Here is a 20,056-nt window from a genome sequence, read left to right on the forward strand (position 1 = left end):
AGGCATCGTCGACGTCGATGCGGGAATAATTTCTTTAACTAAAAAAATAAGAACAAATGTGACATCAAAAACACCTAAATTCTATTAACTACACCTAATTAAAAACCTACATTTTCGAAACACCCACAATGCGGCTATATCTCCCACGTGTCGGGGCCCGACTTAGAGGCATAGCCGCATGCTAGGTTTGTCGCAAGAGGGGTAATCTTCACACAATCCCATGTACTGAATAAGAAAGGGATAAAGAGTTGGCTTACAATCGCCACTTCACACAAGTACAAGTTTAACATACATCATCCAGAATACAATCAAGGTCTGACTACGAAACCAAAGTAAAAGAAGACAACCCCAAAAGCTAGATCCCCGATCGTCCCAACCGGGCTCCACTACTGATCAACAAGAAGCGAAACAACACAACAAACATGATCTTCATCGAGCTCCCACTTGAGCTCAATTGCGTCACCTGCACTGGTATCATCGGCACCTGCAACTGTTTGGAAGTATCTGTGAGTCACGAGGACTCAGCAATCTCACACCCGCGAGATCAAGACTATTTAAGCTTATGGGTAGGATAGGGTAATGAGGTGGAGCTGCAGCAAGCACTAAGCATATATGGTGGCTAACATACGCAAATAAGAGCGAGAAGAGAAGCAACGCGGCGGTCGTGAACTGGAAGTGATCAAGAAGTGATCCTGAAACTACTTACGTTCAAGCATAACACAAGACCGTGTTCACTTCCCAGACTCCGCCGGAAAGAGATCATCACGGCTACACACGCGGTTGATGCATTTTAATTAAGTAAAGTGTCAAGTTCTCTACAACCGGATATTAAAAAAATTCCCATCTGACCATAACCACAGGCACGGCTTTCGAAAGTTCAAAACCCTGCAGGGGTGTCCCAACTTAGCCCATCACAAGCTCTCACGGTCAACGAAGGATATTCCTTCTCCCAGGAAGACCCGATTAGACTCGGAATCCCGGTTACAAGACATTTCGACAATGGTAAAACAAGACCAGCAAAGCCACCCGAATGTGCCGACAAATTCTGATAGGAGCTGCACATATCTCGTTCTCAGGGCACACCGGATGAGCAGTCTGTACAACTAAAACCAACCCTCAAGTTTCCCTGAGGTGGCGATGCAAGGGGCTCTAGTTTGGACCAACACTCAGAGGAGCACTGGCCCGGGGGGTAAAATAAAGATGACCCTCGGGTTCCGGAAACCCGAGGGAAAAAGGCTTAGGTGGCAAACGTTAAAACCAAAGTTGGGCCTTGCTAGAGGAGTTTTATTCAAAGCAAACTGTCAAGGGGTTCCCATAACACCCAACCGCGTAAGGAACGCAAAATCAAGGAACATAACACCGGTATGACGGAAACTAGGGCGGCAAGAGTGGAACAAAACACCAGGCATAAGGCCGAGCCTTCCACCCTTTACCAAGTATATAGATGCATTAAAGTAAATAAGATATATTGTGATATCCCAAACATATCCATGTTCCAACAAGGAACAAACTTCAACTTCACCTGCAACTAGCAACGCTATAAGAGGGGCTGAGCAGAAGCGGTAACATAGCCAAACAATGGTTTGCTAGGAAAGGTGGGTTAGAGGCTTGACATGGCAATATGGGAGGCATGAGATAGCAAGTGGTAGGTAGCGCGGCATAGCAATAGAGCGAACAACTATCAAGCAAAGATAGAAGTGATTTCGAGGGTATGGTCATCTTGCCTGAGATCCTGCAAGGAAGAAGAACGAGTCCATGAAGAAGACAAACGGGCGTAGTCGAAGGGTCCTCACAACTCCGGAACGAAACCGAAGCTAACGAGAGAAGCAACCCGGAAAGAAGCAGGCAACATAGTAAATAACCATCACATAAGCATGGCACGATGCGCAAACAAGTATGATGCATGTCCGGTTAAAATATGTATGACATGGCAAAGTGCACAAACAATACTACAAATTAAGTGGAGCTCACTATGCAACGAGTTGCATATTAACGGAACACCACATTCAAGTTGTTTAGTTCGATCTCGTTTATGTACCCAACAATATTAAATGTTGATTAACATGGCAAGAGGTGGAGCATAAGTAAACTAAACATTTAGGCAAGTTTAAATGAGGTCGGAAATAATAAACAACAATTCCGATAAATCCCCATATGCATTTAGCAATTTGGTGCAACAACAATTTTAACCATTTTAAATGTTTTTATCATGATGTGAATGACATGTGCAAGTTTTATGCAATATTTATGAAAAGGTTGACATGATAAGATATGAGACATTTGTCATCGTGGCGGGAACTAAAGGGGTGCCACGACAACGAATCCGAAAATGATGCCACACAACATATCGGTTCCGGAAACTCATGGAGATACCGGTGCAAAAGGAAGTAGGTGTGAGTGTGTCCTGCAAGGATGGTGGGGTGCTCCCAGTAACCGGGTTCCCACGGGTTAGCGGCAAACGAGGAGGACCGAGCAAGTGACAACTCAAACACAGTGCAAACATAGGGTGCAACTCATACAACACATCACATGCATGCGGTCCACGGGCGTCGTTTCGGCGGTTATACCTTCAAAGCATTCATCTTCGAAGCGGATTGGGTTCAATGGTAGCGGAAGTAGTGGTTCTCGAGTCGAAGAGGAAGTAGTCGTTCATGTCTGTAGATTTTCGGGGTCATGACACGGAACTTGACGTCCATGGGGTCTTCGCGGGTCGACAGTAGTGGTACACGTTTCGTAGCCGTTCGAGTCATCGGTAGAGGAACTTGACGGATTTGAATCCCTTCAGGATTATCATGGTATTTGGGGTCTTCGGACTTGCCGGTCTCACTGAAACAAAGAGGTACTTGGTACAATCCGCGTAGTCGTGCACTTGTCGTCAAGGGACTTGACAATCTTGACAAAACGAAGGGGTACTCGGTAAAACCATATTCTTCGGAGGTCAACGGTAGTGGTTCCCGTATCAACATGGTGTGGTTGTACTCGACGGGTCCGGTGCGATACCTGGTGAAATCCCAAAACGGTCGTCGGTTGTGGAACTTGGCGCCGTTGTAGTCGATCTTGCCGGCCTTGACGGTACAACACAAAACAACACAAGAGGTCTCGGGATGCCAGCAACAAGGAGGCGATGGTGGTGGTCAGCGGCAGGAGATGGTCGGCAGCTTGAGCGGAGACAGACCGACAGGGCGCTGGCTGGGCCTTGCAGCAGAAGAAAACCACGCATGCGCCTTCACGGGCGCTCGGTCACGCTAGAGGCCAGCGAGGTAGAGGAGATTGAACGGGCTGCCGAAGAGCAGTTGCAGGGGAGGCATGGCGGCGCATGGTGGTGGCTGCGAGCTCCTGCGCAGGGGAAAGGAGAGGGCAGCTTGGTGGTGGTGTTGGTTGCCGACAGGGGCGACTCCAGTCGAGGCTAGGTGTTGGAGGAGCACGGCGTCGGCTTCGGGGAGGTCCTCTCCCGTTGGGCTCGTGCGCGGGGAAAGAAGCAGAGGAGGCGGCGCTGGAGGGAGCAGCACGAAGAAGAAGCCGAGGCAGCGGCCTCCATGGACGACCTCCGACGACGACCAAGGAACCGGCGGCGTGACTGGAGACGGGCCATGAGGGTCGGGCACGGCACGCGGGAAGAGCTGGGCGAGGGGCGACTGCAGGGAGCGAGCGGCGGCCATGGCGCTCGGGAAGGCGCTGGGAGGAGAGGGCCAGGCGCGGGGAGGACGAGAGGAGAGGTCGTGGGGATCGGGCAAAGGGGAGAGGTCGAGGGATCTCTCGATCCCTCTGGCGGCGCTAGGAGGGACCGAGGGCGATCGGCTAGGGTTGAGGGTTTTAGGTGGGCTGGCTTCCGCTGGGCCTCGTGGCCTGCTGGGCTTGAACAGTGAGGCCCAAGGGGCACTGCTGCTATCTCTCCCTCTTTCTTAAATAACTTATTTTCTTTAACAGAAAAGAAATTAGAGAGAGGAAAAGAAAGAGAGGGTTAGGGAAGGATTTTGCGCATGGGGATAATTTTCCCGGACTCAAAAAAACGTGCATGGTCTGAGAAAATTAGAAGTGGCAAGATCGAACGATAAGAATTCAAACTCATTTGAATTTAATTCAAATGGGTTTGAACTAGGACGAGGTTTTAGAAGTGTCCAAAAATGTTCGGATTTTCGGAGGAGCCTCAATAAATGGAGAAGGAATTGTCGGCAAGGTTTCGGGATCAACTCGAAGTAGAAAAGGCATGGGGTTATTTTTGCAAGTGTGTTGTGATAAATTCCAAATTAAAGGAATATTTGATATAGCTCCCTAATATTGGGATATATGTTGTAAAGAGAAATCACCAGGTGAGTTCCCTCAATTTAAATAGATCAAAGATCTATGCATTTTATTTAGTTGAGTTTTAGTTAGTTTGAGAAAAAGATGGCATGATGACATGATGCAATGCACATGATGCTATGAAGAAAGGAACAGACAAATCAAACACACGGCGAAACTCGGAAAACATGAAAGGCATCTGAAGCTCCGGTCTTAGGGCGTCACAATTTTGAACATGATTCGATCATAACCAGGGTTCATACTGCATTATTCTAATATTAAACACCTAAAATACCTAAATTAAATTAACAACATGGGGTGGCTGCTATCACCTCGATCGAGGTCGGAGGGGGTCGGTGACGGGGACGACGGCGGGGATGATGTAGGGGCTCCTTGATTTCTGCAAAAACAAAATATAAACAAAAACATTATTATCGTTATCTTAGGACTTGGTGAAACTCCATAAGCTACATTAAATTATTCTATTCAAATTTACTTATTCAAAATTTCTAAATATTTCCTGTTCTATTCAAAAGACCTACATTTACTTAATTTTTTCAATTTCATATTTTATTCTATTCAAATTTACTTATTCAAAATTTCTAAAAATTTCCTATTCTATTCAAAAGACCTACATTTACTTATTCTTTTCAAATTACTTATTCAAATTTTCTAAAAACAAAATATACTAAAAACCTACATTTACTAAAAACAAAAACCTACATTTAACAAAAAAAAGCCTATTTACCGAAAGGGGGAGGAGGAGGTGGGAGGAGGCCAGGAGGAGGAGGAAGGAGGAGGAGGGAGGAGGAGGAGGGAGGAGGAGAGAGCAGGAGAGGGATGAGGGAGGAGGAGAAGGAGGGGGCCGCCGGAGAGGGAGGAGAAGGATCGGAGGGGGCCGCCGGTGGAGAGGGAGGAGAGAGGAGGGTCGTGGGAAGAGGGAGAGAGGAGGGCGGCGAGATGAGGAGGAGGGAGGGGAGGGCGGCGAGAGGAGGAGGGAGATACCTTGGGGGAGTCGGCGGCGACGGGTGTGCGGCGAGTGAGTGTGTGAGGGAGAGTAAGGGGCGCGTACGGGGTGAATAAGGTAAGCATAGTCGTAGCACTTTTTACAGATAAGCGCTACTGCTAGCAGTAGCGCTTGTCAGAAGACAGCGCTATTGCTATGTGTAATAGCCGTAACATTTTTTAAATACCAGCGCTACTGGTATACCTACACTGCCATGCAACCATTGGCAACTATAATAGTAGCGTTTTTATAACACAAGCGCTACTGCTACATGAATAGTAGCAGCGCTTTTCAGTGACAAGCGCTACTGTTATTTAGAAACATCGCTTTTTTATAAAAAACGTTACTACTAAACTCCTGTGTATAAACATTTTCCTGGTAGCACTTTCCAAAATTGCAGCATTAGTATGCTCTTTAACAAAACAAAACAAAATCTGAAGTAGAGGAGCCCTTGAAGAGTGCTGATTCAGTGAATAGTTGGTGCAAACGGTTCTGCCGGAATCAATTTCAAAGGCATTTCATCAATTATCGACACAGAGAAGTAATTACAAGCAACTAATTCCTCATCCAAGAACACATTTATACACGTACCGTCTTCAGCTAGCAGTGTTTCTGCAGTTTACAGCCGGCCAAATCAAACGGGCAAACAGGGACAGGGCAGGCAGCACTGAAGAAAGAAAAAACCCATCTTGACCTGGAGTACTGTATGAGACAGCTAGGCGGCGTACACGTGCACGCCGATGGCGACGACGACGAGGGTGAGGATGCAGAAGAAGATGACGGCGTGGACGAGGATGGCGATGGCGCTGGTGGCCATGTTGCCGAGCTCCACCACCCTGGTCCTGGCCGGCAGCTGGAACAGCAGCCCCGGCGACAGCACCACGAAGAGGATCACCGCCACGATGATCGGGCCCCAGTCCGTGCTCGGGTGCGGCGCCCCCTCCGCCGTGCCCCCGATGCCCCCGTTCATGGCTGTCGATCCTCTCGCCACCGGCCTCCAGGCTCCAGCTACCAAACTGTACACGTGCTCTGATCTGACCTGTGCGTGCGTGTGTATGGTATGGACTCACCGGCCGACGAGTTTGGTAGAACGATGGGGGTAGACGAAGGAGCGGCGCATATGTAGCGAGGTTGCTTGGCGGTGGCTGCGTCGGCGAGGGGGAAGGAAGGAATGCATACTCTGCTTGCGGGCTAAGGAAGGGTACAAGAACTGAACAGAGTACGTACTGCCGTGTCGCCGCTTTTGTGTGGCTTTACAGTGTGAGAGGGGGCTCCAGCCTCCAACTAGGGCCGAAAGCAAGAGGAAGGCTGGAGAAGCCAGTAGCGAAAAGAAGCCGAGCGGAGAAAAGCCAAAGGCGACGCGTTTTGCGGTGGCCGCACTGCAGCTGATGCTTTCCCGTCTTCTCCGGTTCTTCTTGCTCCCGTTTTCCTACTGCGGCCTTTTACAGATGCTGCATTGCTTGCTTGCCGCAAGACAAGAGGGTAGATGCCCCGACACCCATTGTGACTCTATAAGTCTAGTTAACGCGGATCACGATTTGAATGAGTAAAGTTTTTATATACGAGTAAAACAGAAGGTTAAGTTTGTTTTAGAAAAGTTCCAGAATTGTTTTTGGTCTTTTTTTTCCGTATGTATGAGCGTCTGCTTCTGTACTGTGTTCAAAAAACAAGTTTCAGAATTGTTTTTGGCCTTTCTTTTGCAACTAGTAAATTACGTTTTCATACCAGTTGCATATACACCCAAAAGCCAAATGTGATTGTCCGTGTATTATTGGATTCACATTAGAAACATACATGCCTTATAAACAAAAAGGGAATGAGTAGCTCTTTAGTTATGCGACCTTTTATGTTCATGCATATATAGAAAAAGGACATATGACATTCTCATGTCTAAGGACAGATCATGCACATTGTACATATTGTGGAAACAACAACAAAGTAGGAGTAACTCATCGTTTATACTTACAACAAAGTTAGCAGGGTGTGTAGGAGGGCATTGTAGCAACGGTGATTGTTAAATGACAAAATTAACGCATTAACATTTTTAAAAAAAAGGTTCAGTCATCCCGTGAAGAGTAGAAATTGACTCACGTGTGAGAAGAGGCCTTGAAAGAAGAGATTGGCTCACGTTGCATCACGCTTCCGAAGCTTCCCTTGTCCAGATAATCTGAGCCTTACAAGGTCCCTTGATCAGATCCCAATACCCAGCTCCAGCCCCAAGTCTTGCGAACCAACCTGTGATTGGATGGTTAGAGGGACTGTGGTATCCCTAGCCCACCAGGGTTCAAGTCCTGATGCTCGCATTTATTTCTAGATTTATTTCAGGATTTCCGGCGATGCGCATTCAGTGGGAGGAAACGTTCCCGTCGACGATGAGGTGCATACACTGACTTCGTAAATTTCAAAATGATATGCCATCTCAGTCTTTTGGAGGTGCTCATAGGGGTAGGGTATGCGTATGTGCATTCATAGGGATGAGTGTATGCGCGTGTATATGAGCGCTTGTGTCTGTACTATGTTCAAAAAAAAGCTCCAGCCCCCAAGTCTTGTTGAGAGTACACAAAATGCCGAGACAAGGGAAGCTTCGGAAGAGGGATCCCGATACCCAGCCTCTCAGGACCGATCTACCCTTCAGGTGGTAGGTGTGATGATTCATGGCCCATGAATCCATAGCGGAGTAGGAGGAGTGGTGTATGGTCTCTATAGTGAACTAAAACATCCATCTTTCCTCTCACTGGGCTCTGGTCTTTTAGCCTTTTATTTTAGCTTCTTCCTTTTGACTTATTGATCATGCTTGGAACTTTCGTTGACTTGACTTGATTTGGATTATTTATCATGTGGATGCCATGTAAGACTAGGTGGAACCTGAGATAGGATTAGTTATTCCCACAATGGTGATCTACCGATTATGGTACGACTATAAGTTAGAGAGGTAAAAGTGCATCTATTATTTTTCTAAGGAGGGTTTTTATTATTAATGTCAAAATCATTAAGGGGATAATGTATACTAACGGTGGCCATATGTTTACTCCTAAAAAGTGGTTTAAAAAATGTTGACGACCCCTAATGTTCTAAAAGACAACTTTAAGTAGTGAGAGATGATTAATTACCGACGTTGTTATTTTTTTGTTCACTTTTTCTACTGGACAACCGGCTGAAAAAAGGTTTGGTCATTTTCTTCTTATTTTTTTTCATGTGTGCTTGTTGTTGCTGAGTTTTTGTGTGTCTTTTATCCCTTTTATCCTTACGTATGGACGTGGGTCTGTGTAAGTATAAACACAAGTATTATAGAAAGTGTGAGAATTGTACTATTATATTCTTATTTTTGCATATCATAAGAAAGTGAAATTTTCGTGCAAGCTTTATCTTTTTTTCTTTAGTTTTTCTTTCTTCTTTGATGACAATAATAATCCATTAACTTCATTTTTATTTTGTTTTAGTTTTTATTTTAGTTTTAGTTTAGGGGAAGAAGAAGACAACTGGGCCTTTCGATCTCGCTCAAATAGTGGAGAGCGATTTGACTGAAACCAGAAAAGGTTTTACGTGCATGTTTAATAGTTGGCCATTTTTTGTTTAACACTGAATTTAAAACATGGACGCACACATGCAAGTTCTATGCAATTTTTGTGTAAATCATGTTTCTGTATGAAAGTTACACAGCTATATGGTTTTTCTTGCATATCGGGGGTTCGTGTAAGTTCAGTGTAATATATGTGCAATTTTTAAGCTATTATTTTTTTTATATATTAAGAGTAATACGAATGGGACTAATTCATTTTTTCTTAGAAAACTTCTGTTTCGTGAAAATTCCATCATTATATGCTTATTCTTGCATATTTTTTAAAAGCACAATTTTTGTGTAAATTGTGTGCAATTTTTTTCTTAAAGGGTAATACCAATGCAACTAATCATTCTTCCATAGAAAACCTCATTGTTTTGATTTTTTCTTTAGTTTTTATTTTATTTCTTCCTAAAGGGTAGTGCCAAAACTACTAATTCATTCTTTTTTAGAAATCTGAGTTATTTTCATTTTTAAGTTTTTATTTGATTTCTTTCTTCTTAAAGGTTAATACCAGTATCATTAATTCATTCTTTCTTAGAAAACTTCATTAATTTGATTTTGTTTTACTTTTTGTTCCATTTTTTATTTCTTATGGGGTAATACCAATGTCACTAATTCATTCTTTCATAAAAAGTTCATTATTCTTATTTGATTTAGTTTAATTTGAATATTTTCTTCTTCAACGGCAATAGTAATGTCTCTAGTTCACCCCTTCCTAGCAAACTTCCCTTTTAATCAAAATTCCACTATGTAAATTGTGGGCAATTTTTTTATTTTTTTATAACTTTTTCCATATTTGTTTTCTTCCTAAAAAGTAATACCAATGCCACTAATTCATTACCCCATGGAATACTTTCTTATTTTATATTTTTAGTTTTAATTTTATTTTCTTTATTATTTAATTATAATACCAATGCCACTAATTCATTCTTTTATCATGAAACTTTTGTTCTACAAAATTTCCACTAGTATATGTTTATTATTGAATATTATAATTAAATAAGGAAAAATGTGTGGCATTGATACTACCCTTTAAGAAGAAAGGAAATGGAAAATAATTAAAACAAACAAAAGAAAAAAAATTGTGGAAATTTTTCCATAGAAATCGTCATTTTTTGTTTAGTTTTATTTTTTATTTACTCTTTAATGTGATACCACCCAAAGTATGAGAATTTCAATCGATTGGCCCTTTTTCTTCTTTTTATTATCGGGTTAACAATTCACAATAATTTATACCATGGCAACTAAAAAATTTAATATCAATAGTAAAATGTGAATTGCCATAATAATTGGCAAATATTAATATGGTATGTCTATCGTAAGAGGGTATTCCGATAATTTAATTTCCTAAGATTATCTCGTGAAACAAATAATTTTATTCCCAATAATTTAATTTCTCTATAGCAGGCGCATGTAAAGCACACTAACTAGCATAAACACGAAGCAGGGCCGATGTATTTATCTATAACATCGGTGATGTAGTCACCTAGTCTGGGCCTGCCTTGCGTCGTGATAGATCAACTGTGCCAATCCCATGTGTTGTGCTTGTTTCCCAAAAAAATCGGACATATTTTTAATTCGTGGGCATTTTCAAGTTAATGCTTATTTTTTTACTCCACACTCAATTTTGTGAACAATTTATGAATTCCCGAACATAATTTCGAATACACAAACAATTTTTATATTAATGGTTTTTTAATTCGCAAACATTTTTTTGATCTATGAACTTTTATTGAATTTGTGAAGATTTGTTGAATTGATGAACATATTTAGATTTCGTGAATTTTTTTGTAAATTCATTAACATTTTTTGAATCTGCGAATACTTGTTCAAATTAGTGAAATTTTTAAATAAAAAACTGACTGAAAGAGAAAAGACCACATGAAGAAAGAAAAAAAAGCCAGCTCGCCGGGATCCTCGCGCCCATCATGGCACACTGTGTTTTTTAGTCAAAAAAATGAGAGCAGTGTGCCGTACATGCTTGCTCGCTGGGCCGGCCTGCCTGACGAGGTTGAGAGCAAACTGAGTGAAACAAATTTACAGTCAGTCAACTGACCCAAATTTTGTGTTCAGTCAAGTGATCTCTAACCGGTACCATTTCTTAAAGAAGATAGTCGATTGCTCAGAAAATGTCGAAGCAGGCTCCCTTCACTAGTTCCCTGGCTAGATGGAGACATTCACCAACAATCAAAAACCACCGCGGCCATACCAGATACCACCGGGCATTGACCGCCCTGTCGCACAATCCGAATCACTCCGTCGAGTCCGAATGGACGACCATTCTGTTCCACCTCACCCGAATTGGTAGAGAATCAAGAGGCTATGGGAGAGAGCTGGGGCTTCAGCCGATATTGCTAACATCAGCAACAACAACAAGTTTCAGGCACCGCGTTGATCCAGTTAGGCTGTCCACATCAAACCCCCGCGTGAACATGTGGAGAACGCGTGGTTCATTTTGTGTCTTCTCTCCCAAGAAAGAAGGACACGGTCAGGCCTTGCTTCATGGAGAAGGCTTCGTCTGAAGTTCTGATTGCGTCTCGGCGTCTCCAGGAGTTCTTCCCTGCTTCATCATTTAGGAGCGATCCTCTTAACCCTCTTCTGCAGATCGAAGAAGGCAACCGATCGGGAAGATGAGCAGCTGGTCGTCGTCCGTCGAGAAGATGAAGAGGTGGATGGTGATGCCCGCGGCCGCGGGAGTGGAGGCGAAGCTGCTGTGCGTAGTCTGCAGCGTCCCGCGCCCGGAAGATCCACCCGTGCAGGGAGATTATGTGGAACAACGTGTGCACCACAGCATCAAGCGCCTTGGTTACGGTTAGTTTCTCTTGTCACCGCGCCTTCAATTTTTGTTCAATTTCTTTCTGCGAGGGATTTTTGTTCACTTATTTTCTCCTCTAAATATCGTTTTTTCAGTTCTTGATGCTAAATAGTTCTACTTACATAGTACTTCTGCAGAAGGAAGGAATGATACGTAGGTATGGATACATATGGCTGGCTATCTAGAAACTTTTTTTTGTTGTTGTTGTTGGTGTAATTTCCTAACATCACTCTCAGTCTCACCTTAAAACCGTTCAACCAAACCGCGTCTCCGAAAACTCCAATCTGTCATGAACCCCAGACCCAAATTGCAACTGCGAGATGTTTTTCTGTTGTTGATTGAGAAAAGTCTTTTATGTTTTATGGTCGACATCAGTTCGATCTCATCCAATCCCAATCCCATTTCTAACGGTTATCAACCTTTGGCGATCGAGATTTTCTTTTATAGAGAAGAAAATATCACCTAGGGCGCAGCCGTTCGGTGGTGATCGCCTACTTGATCGAGCTCAGACACAGCTCTAGCGACTTAGTCGACGACAAGCCGCTGGCACGGCGACTCGCGAGGCCGTCACGATGTTGGCGTGGTCGCGTGGAGACCGTGTGTGCGTATCAAGGTCAACCCTCCTTTTTCATCCATGACAACTCTCCGTATATACCGTCCCAAAAGCCTTACAAATCGCTTAGCAAGAGCTAATTTATGATGAGTGTTTTTTTAGGAGAAAACACCTGTATTTTCACGCAAAATACTAGAATGATCATGGGTCCTGGTATACCTAATTTTATAACTTAGCACGTATTTAATTTTATTTTTTAAAAATAACGCATATCGCCATCGGATTAAAACTTACCCATGTAAATTATACAATAATTGATGATTTGCAGATTTTGGTGACCTGGATCTAGGAGCACCCGCTAAAGCATTCTAATTTTTAAAAGTAGCAAAAAAAATAACAATTCTGAAACTTTTCTGTAGCGACACGGTCAAGTGTTCTTCTCATGTATGAAGTTTTACAAAGAAATGACTTCCGTGTTCTTCTGGATGAATAAACCAAAATCGCAACTTCAAAAAGCTTTGATAGTATTGTTTATATATTACCATTTTTTTCCGCACAAAAGACCACGGGAGTCATTCCTTCACGAAACTTTATACGTGAGTATAACACTAGACCTTGTTGGTAAAAAAAGGTTTCATATTTCTTTGATTGTTCTATTAGGTATTTTTGGATTTTCTACATGCATGAAAATGAGGAAATTAGAATGCTAACCAGTAGCACTATTATTTTCTAACTTTTACCCATCTCACCAATAATCATATTATTCAACAAACATTTCCATGAGAAAGTTTCAAGGTTTTTTAATGGGTCATTATTTGTCGGAGCCAACTCACATTAGGCATGATTGCATTTCCATGGAATTTGCCTCCATATCTTTACTATTAAAAGGTAGTTGGTGTTTGTACGCCATGAAATGTGGTTTTGCCTCCACATCTTTGCATGAAAATGAGGAAAACTTCATCTGAATATGAAACCAACAATATTTTTTTTGCATATCATTTATATTTTGCAAATCAAATTTACTGTCAACAAAAGTTGCAAAATACAAGGGAACCTAATAAACTCGGACTGAGGTAGTACAAAAAATTCAACTAAATCAAAACTTACCTTCTCTGCCCCTACCATACCCAAATGAAATCAAATCTTACCAAAAAACTGAACCAAATAAAAAAAATCTTGCCTTCCCTTACCCACACTCAAATCAAATCATACCAATATCTAGAATATGGTGGGTGTAATGTACATATATCGGACATGATTGATACTGAACCACTAGAATATGTATGCCCCAGTGCTAGTATATCTTAATGTCTGGTACATATAATGAGTAATGTTAATACAAATTAAACTTACCTTTCCTATTCTGGATTGTATTCGATTGACCATGATCGTTGATGACACTGCAAGAAGGGATCTAATGTAATTAATGTATCTTTGATCATGCTCATATTTTTATTTGTAATAAGTGGACTCCAATACCTTATCCTCTTTCCCCACCTTGACTTGTTCATATAGGATATCCGAAAGATGCCAGCAAAATCTTGGTAAAGTAATTGATTGTTGGTAGATAAGCAGTGGCATTCTACACAATCCCATTGATGACAATTGGAGAAAGGAGAACATCAATCATGTATACAATCTCGTTACACACTTGTCTACGATTAATAGTATCTTAACTTCATCAATCCTTTATCACCAATATCTGCTTGTGCCCCGTTCCTTATGTCTTTTTTTTGTGTGATTTTTTTCATGTGATTTACGGAGTTCCTAAATCTACTACCTTCATGCACTTAATTGTTCCAAGCCACTATTATTCATGAGCCCATCCAAAACCACTCGAGAAATGTTGAATGTGGATAGAATTGTTTATTTTCATATAACGATCTTCCTATTGCTAGTGACATATCAACATCGTTGCCATGCATCATGCTCACATACATGAAAAAGATCACGACACTATGATAAATTAAGTCGACGGTCTTTGGCGTAAGAGCCAATTTTGCGGAATTGTGCTATGATGAGTTTTTCTTATGAGCTTAGCATCATGTTTGGAAAACTCGGTTAATAATTAACAAATTTTGACAGTAAAAACATGTTTCTCTAGTGGCAAGAATAAGATTATATGTCAATTTCTACTGATTATTCTATGATCATATCGCCAGCAGAAAAATATTCAAACAATTTAACCAACCAAAATTACCATGACCCAATAAAATGTCAAATGCAGCTAAAAGTGTAAGTTGGTCACTTGATTATCCTTAGTGTCTAGAGAAAATATAATATATCTTGCGAAAGACTTCACTGTTTTTTTTCTCAATAATTTTGGAGCATATAACTCAACATCCTTTCTATTAATATTTTTCCAGCACATATTCTCCTCTTTGCTTAATAAAGAATCTGAACATTGCTCATAATATAGTTGATTCTGACTATGTCTTCGTGTATATCCTCTCCATCGATTGTATTTGCACCAATGGTTACAAGCCGTGGACCTACTAATGTTGCCTAAGTTTTGTCTATCTTGACATTTTATTTTGCTAAATAATCTCTTCAAGGACCCGCCTTATATTTTTCTTAAATGGGAGTGATTGTTTCCACTTAAGCACTAAAGAAATGTACAAGGCGGAATTTATTCGTCAATTTTAGATGTCAAAATAAGTTGCTACACATGATGGGGGTAATTTTTTTGTTCTATCCATTAGGGCCTTTCATTTATGTAAAAGAAAAAAAAACAAAGATGGGAGTGTTAGTTTCATATGTAGGGGAGATGAGTCATCTAGATTACTTCACTTACTGAACTGTGCACCACCGTGAGCCTACATGTCGGTAAAGGATGATCTTTGATCCCCATTGGTTGCATACATGTTCGTTAACTGAAATAATTTGGAAGATTCATTTCCAAGAATAATTGGCTCATATTAATAACTTCTTGTTGTGCAGCTTGCATTGCCCTGAAGGATTTTTCTAAACTCAAGATGATGCATGACGTCGACTGGAATGAGAAGCATAGGCTTATTTTCCGGCACAAAAAGGTGATAATTGTATTCTCTTAACTGTAAATAAATTGTGAGTGTCACACATGAAATCCTTAGGTTATTTTATTTCTGAATTTGAACTTCCAATAGTGAATCTGAAAAGGAATAGTGCTCTTGTAATAAGTTTAAATTTGGAGTATGAAACTGTTAATTGGTACCGCCTGTCAATGGTATATGCTGAGTTCCTGACGGGTGTTGGATTATTCGTTATGTCCTTTTGATCATTGCAGAAAAATGCCTACGCATTGCTGTATTCGGGAGACTATTCCGATGCCGCCAAAAATGCAATGAAGAATAGTTTTGAAACGAAGATATCTCACATAGTGGATATCAGCTACCGCAGGTTGGCATCCTTGTTATATTTCTAGGACATGCACGCATTCAATTGTTCAAGCATGCACGTTCTCGCTACTCGTCTTCAACAAATATGAATGCTTAAGACTGGATGTTTCTTGTCTAGTACATTTGTTTGTGTTGTTAAGAATGGCTGTAATTTAATAAGCTCATTGCTAATTTACTGGGTTTGCAGCTTTTCAGGTAAGAGCGATGTTGTGAAATTTTTGACGGTCAAGGGAGCTAAGCCTGACGGGCGACATCTGTCGTGCGACTTCGTCGATGTACACCATGTAGAAACAATGCTCAGTAGTTACTTGTGCTGTTAAATTAGATATGATGAAGGCCTACGATCAAGTTGAATGGCATTTTCTTGAGGCCATTCTAACAAGGCTAGGGTTCAACATGATCTTTACTCGTTTGATAATGAAGTGTGTTACTTCAGTCAGGTTCTCAATTCGGTTTAATGGAGAGCTTCAGCCTTTTTTCACACCCTCACGTGGATTTAGGCAAGGAGATCCAGTGTCTCCATATCTCTTTTTGATATGTGCAGAAGGCTTCTCTTCGCTGCTAAAGTCTCATATTGGAGGACATATCGATAGAGGTATTCGAGTAAGTTATAGATCACCTTAGGTGTCACATTTACTGTTTGCAGATGATAGTTTAATTTTCATCAGTGCAACTAATCAAAGTGCTATTCGATTGAATGAGATTCTCAGAATTTATAGTGATGCTTCTGGACAGTGTGTCAATCGCAACAAAAATTCTATCTATTCTAGCTCCAACACACCAGCACACTTGAGACAGCAGCTAAAAGCAGTCCTGAACATTTCTGTGGAGGCGTTTAGCGAGCGATATTTGGGGCTGCCAACTGCTGTTGGGCGGATTAACAGTGGCACTTTCGATCACATCGGGGAGAGGGCACGGAGCAAGATGCAAGGATGGTCCGAAAAGCTGATGGCTTGTGCCGGGAGGGAAACCTTGCTAAAGTCGGTGGTTCAAGCCATTCCAACTTACTCAATGAGTACTTTTTTGCTCACTAAGAAAGTCTGTAAGAGTCTTACTTCTCCGATGGCAAAATATTTCTGGAGTAGTTCTCTTGACAAGAATGGGATGCATTGGGTGTCGTGGAAGAATCTAGCAACACCCAAGTGCAAAGGAGGTATGGGTTTTCGAGACCCTCATCAGTTTAACCTTGCGCTACTCGGAAAGCACGGATGGAGGGCTTAACTAATCCGAGCTCTCTTTGTTCAAGGGTTTTAAAAGGCCGCTACTTTCCTGACACGGATTTTATGCATGCAACTTGCCCCAAGTCTGCTTCTGCAACTTGGAGGGCGATAATAGCCGGCAGGGAAGCTTTGAAGGCGGGGTTGATTAAAAGAGTGGGAGATGGATCCTCCATTGATGCGTGGACAGATAAGTGGATCCCGGGCACAATTTCTATGTCGCCCATGATGAAACCGGCGTCTGCTACAGTCCACATGGTGTCAGATCTCATTGATCCGGACAACTGGTCCTGGCGATAGGAGCTAGTTAGATCAAACTTCATTGCCCCGGATGCAGATGCGATCCTCAACATACCAATCCGGCGTGGGGGTGGTGATGATTTCTTTGCTTGGGCCTTTGAGACTTCAGGCAACTACACAGTTAAATCGGTGTACCGTGCTCTAATGATTCAGAACGAGCGTCTTGCTCTAGGAGAAGGGACGGATACCGGAGCTTCAAGAGATGAATCACAACTGTGGAGTGCTCTATGGAAACTCAAAGTTATCCCAAAAGTTCGTGTGTTTTGGTGGCGTGTACTTCGACGGATTCTACCGGATGAGTGCACACTTAAACACCGTCATATTGCAGTCATCGACAGATGCAATGTTTGCTTGGCCAAGGAGGAAGATCTTATGCATGCTCTTATTCACTGTACTCATGCACAACGCTTCTGGAACGAAGCTTTTGCTTGGTTTGGCATCAGATTACCGCCATTACATCCGGATTCTTGGTCACGGGATATTCTGTGTGATACGCGGTTTCCTGAGGATGACCGACCAAAGATCATCACAATCATGTGGACGATTTGGCATTCTCGCAATCGCATTAAACATGGAGAAGCAGGCAGGGACCCGACAGCAGCTATTCGAGCCACTAGGGAAGCCCTAGCCCTACTGGAGATGCCACGCAACACACAAACAGTTCTCCCCGGCTATGGGTGGAGACCACCAGAACAAGGCGTGATCAAGATTACCACTGATGGTGCACTGAACCTTGCAGATGGTGTGGGCGGTGCAGGTGGCGTCGCTCGTTCCTCCGATGCATTATTGGGGGCTTGGTGCAAACCAGTTGTGGGTATTTCGGACCCACTAATTGTTGAAGCTTTCGCTATGCGAGAAGGAGCCCGCTTTGCTGCACTTCGAGGGCTATCGCATGTTATAATGGAAGTGGACTGCCTGGAGTTGGTGACACTCTGGAACACTCGCTACAATTCTCGCTCGATTGTGGCACCGGTCTTGGAAGAAATAGGAGAGCTAGTAGTTAATTTTCCTTTATTTGTGATTCAGCATGTAAATCGGTCGGCAAACTTACCGACACACCTTTGTGCTAAGCGAGCTTGCACTCTGAGTGTGACCGAAAGTTGGCTCGACAAGACCCCGAGTTTCCTGGTTTCAAGCCTGCTGGCTGATTGTCCAAGGAGCTCTTTTGTTGAATAAAGCTCTCTGATTTGATCGCAAAAAAAAACAAGACGTCTCATGGTGCCGGAGGAAATGCTGCCAGGATTGAACCAAGTGCGGATGAGGTCTAGCCGTCTAGACGTGAGAGTGGATTTTCCATAATAGGTTTCTCTGATCCGGTAGGCGGAGAGCATGTGCCCGGAACGCAGTTCCTATGGTATCCGCGTTGGCTGGGGAGGTTTTCTTTTCTAAGAGAGAGAGAGAGAGAGAGAAATCAGCAGAGGTTATGCTCTGTTCGTGGTCGACCTGCAAATGTTTTGTATGTTTTCTTTGAGATAATGCATGGACAGTTGATTGCACTGGCATTGCAACCGCATATACAAACTACAAAGTGTGGTACGGCCGCGTTGGGATAATGCATGAACATTTTGAGTCGTGCATTATCCACTTATTTAAGTGCCATTGCAACGGCAAACAAACTACAGGGGTTGCTTTTTTTTGGCGAAATGCTACAGGGTTTGCTAACTCAATTAAATTGTTTTTTTATTCAAAGTTTCAAACCCACTTTTTTTTTGCTTACATATAATTAATACCCCTGTTTGTACCCCTTTATGGACTTATGTACTCTTTCAACGACAAGTGGATCCTAAAAGTATGAAAATGCACATTTGAAAATAGTGAACTTAAGGGGGGGCTAATAGACGGGTGGTAGAAATAAGCCCAGATAACCTCATAAGTTATATGGCTTGTATTTCTCGATCCTTTCATTGGTTTCCTCCAACCAAAGCTCGCCGGGAGCTACAGCAGCACGTCAGAAGTTGGTTTTGGCATGGATGGGAGTGGACAAAGATGATGACTTGGGTGGAGGCATTGAAGGTCATCGAGAGGAACAATGAGGTGAAGCCCATGATGGTGCTCTTGGGCTCGCTGAGGCCCATGACCCCTGCCTTAATCTCCTCCAACACGAAGACATCCACCTTCAATCTCCTCCACCATGACACCACCGTCGGATTCTTTTGCGCTGATGATGCGCCACGACATGGCAAATGAAACCCCCAATCAAACTTGGGGATCATCAACTACATAGTCAAAATTCGGTGTTCCTCCTTTAACACCACCAGCTGTTTGTAACGCCCAATTTCTTTCTCCGCTAAGCTCCCTAGCAATTCTTTGCACCTACATGACCCTATCGCCCACCTCTGTGTTTCCTTTCTTACATGTTCCGCAAACATAGCCTCGTATCCACTTCCTACCACCGACGTCGTCACCCACCCTCACGTTGGCAACCACCGGAGTTTCACCCTAGCTATGTGGTTCCACCATCGACATCACCTCAAAGTGTTGGTTCCATTTGCCCCATCACCTCGCCCTTTTGATTTTCCCGCCTCCTCCAAGCTCCATTTGGCCTCGTCCGTGTCCTCTTCTATCCCACTAGAGCACGGCTACTAGAGAATCCAAGTTAATTTAGAGACTTCCATTTCCCCCCAAATTAGCGTCATGTGGCAGCAGTCAATGGGACATGCGGCTTGGTCAGACCTGAGTAGGACCTACGGTGAACCATTTAATGACTCCATAAGGACCTAGGTGTGAATTTCCATACTTATAGGACCAAAATGACACACCCAATATAGTTTTATGGTTTTGTATACATTTTACTCAAAATCTAATTCATGATGGTTAATTTAGGACTTGTCGAAGCAGTTTATTTCTGTTCCAGCCTGTTCAAGTTGCAAAGCCCATTGACAATTTCAGTTGATTGTTGTGGTGCTGCCATACATGATCGATTTATTGTCATCATATGTGATGCT

The 20,056-nt window shown here is 42.6% G+C and overlaps 2 protein-coding genes across 10 annotated transcripts; one reads left to right on the top strand and one right to left on the bottom strand.

Annotated features, from left to right (window-relative positions):
* Window positions 1–207: 207 nt before the first annotated feature.
* Window positions 208–6,547, bottom strand: LOC125549033 (uncharacterized). Its single transcript, XM_048712534.2, has 3 exons — window positions 5,879–6,547; window positions 4,614–4,681; window positions 208–1,814 (listed from the first exon to the last, which is right to left on the bottom strand). Exon 1 carries the CDS (start codon window positions 6,255–6,257, stop codon window positions 6,003–6,005), a length of 255 nt encoding a protein of 84 aa, XP_048568491.1. The 5' UTR covers window positions 6,258–6,547; the 3' UTR covers window positions 208–1,814; window positions 4,614–4,681; window positions 5,879–6,002.
* A 4,508-nt stretch (window positions 6,548–11,055) lies between these two features.
* On the top strand, window positions 11,056–18,501 carry LOC147981116 (uncharacterized). Of its 9 annotated transcripts, none has more exons than XM_087513804.1 (5): window positions 11,056–11,660; window positions 15,158–15,249; window positions 15,483–15,595; window positions 15,782–15,900; window positions 18,315–18,501. In XM_087513804.1, the coding sequence occupies exons 1-5, from the start codon at window positions 11,480–11,482 to the stop codon at window positions 18,377–18,379; spliced, it is 570 nt and encodes a 189-aa protein (XP_087369930.1). In that variant the 5' UTR covers window positions 11,056–11,479; the 3' UTR covers window positions 18,380–18,501. The 9 variants fall into 9 exon arrangements, 1 of the variants encoding a protein (XP_087369930.1); XR_015598831.1 differs by lacking the exon at window positions 18,315–18,501 and adding exons at window positions 11,760–11,821; window positions 13,733–13,847 and having other exon boundaries at window positions 11,471–11,660; window positions 15,483–15,922; XR_015598828.1 differs by lacking the exon at window positions 18,315–18,501 and adding an exon at window positions 11,760–13,847 and having other exon boundaries at window positions 11,471–11,660; window positions 15,483–15,922.
* Window positions 18,502–20,056: the final 1,555 nt, after the last annotated feature.

This window comes from Triticum urartu, chromosome 3A (assembly GCF_056163025.1).
Source record: "Triticum urartu cultivar PI428250 chromosome 3A, HENAU_Tu73, whole genome shotgun sequence".
NCBI lineage: Eukaryota > Viridiplantae > Streptophyta > Magnoliopsida > Poales > Poaceae > Triticum > Triticum urartu.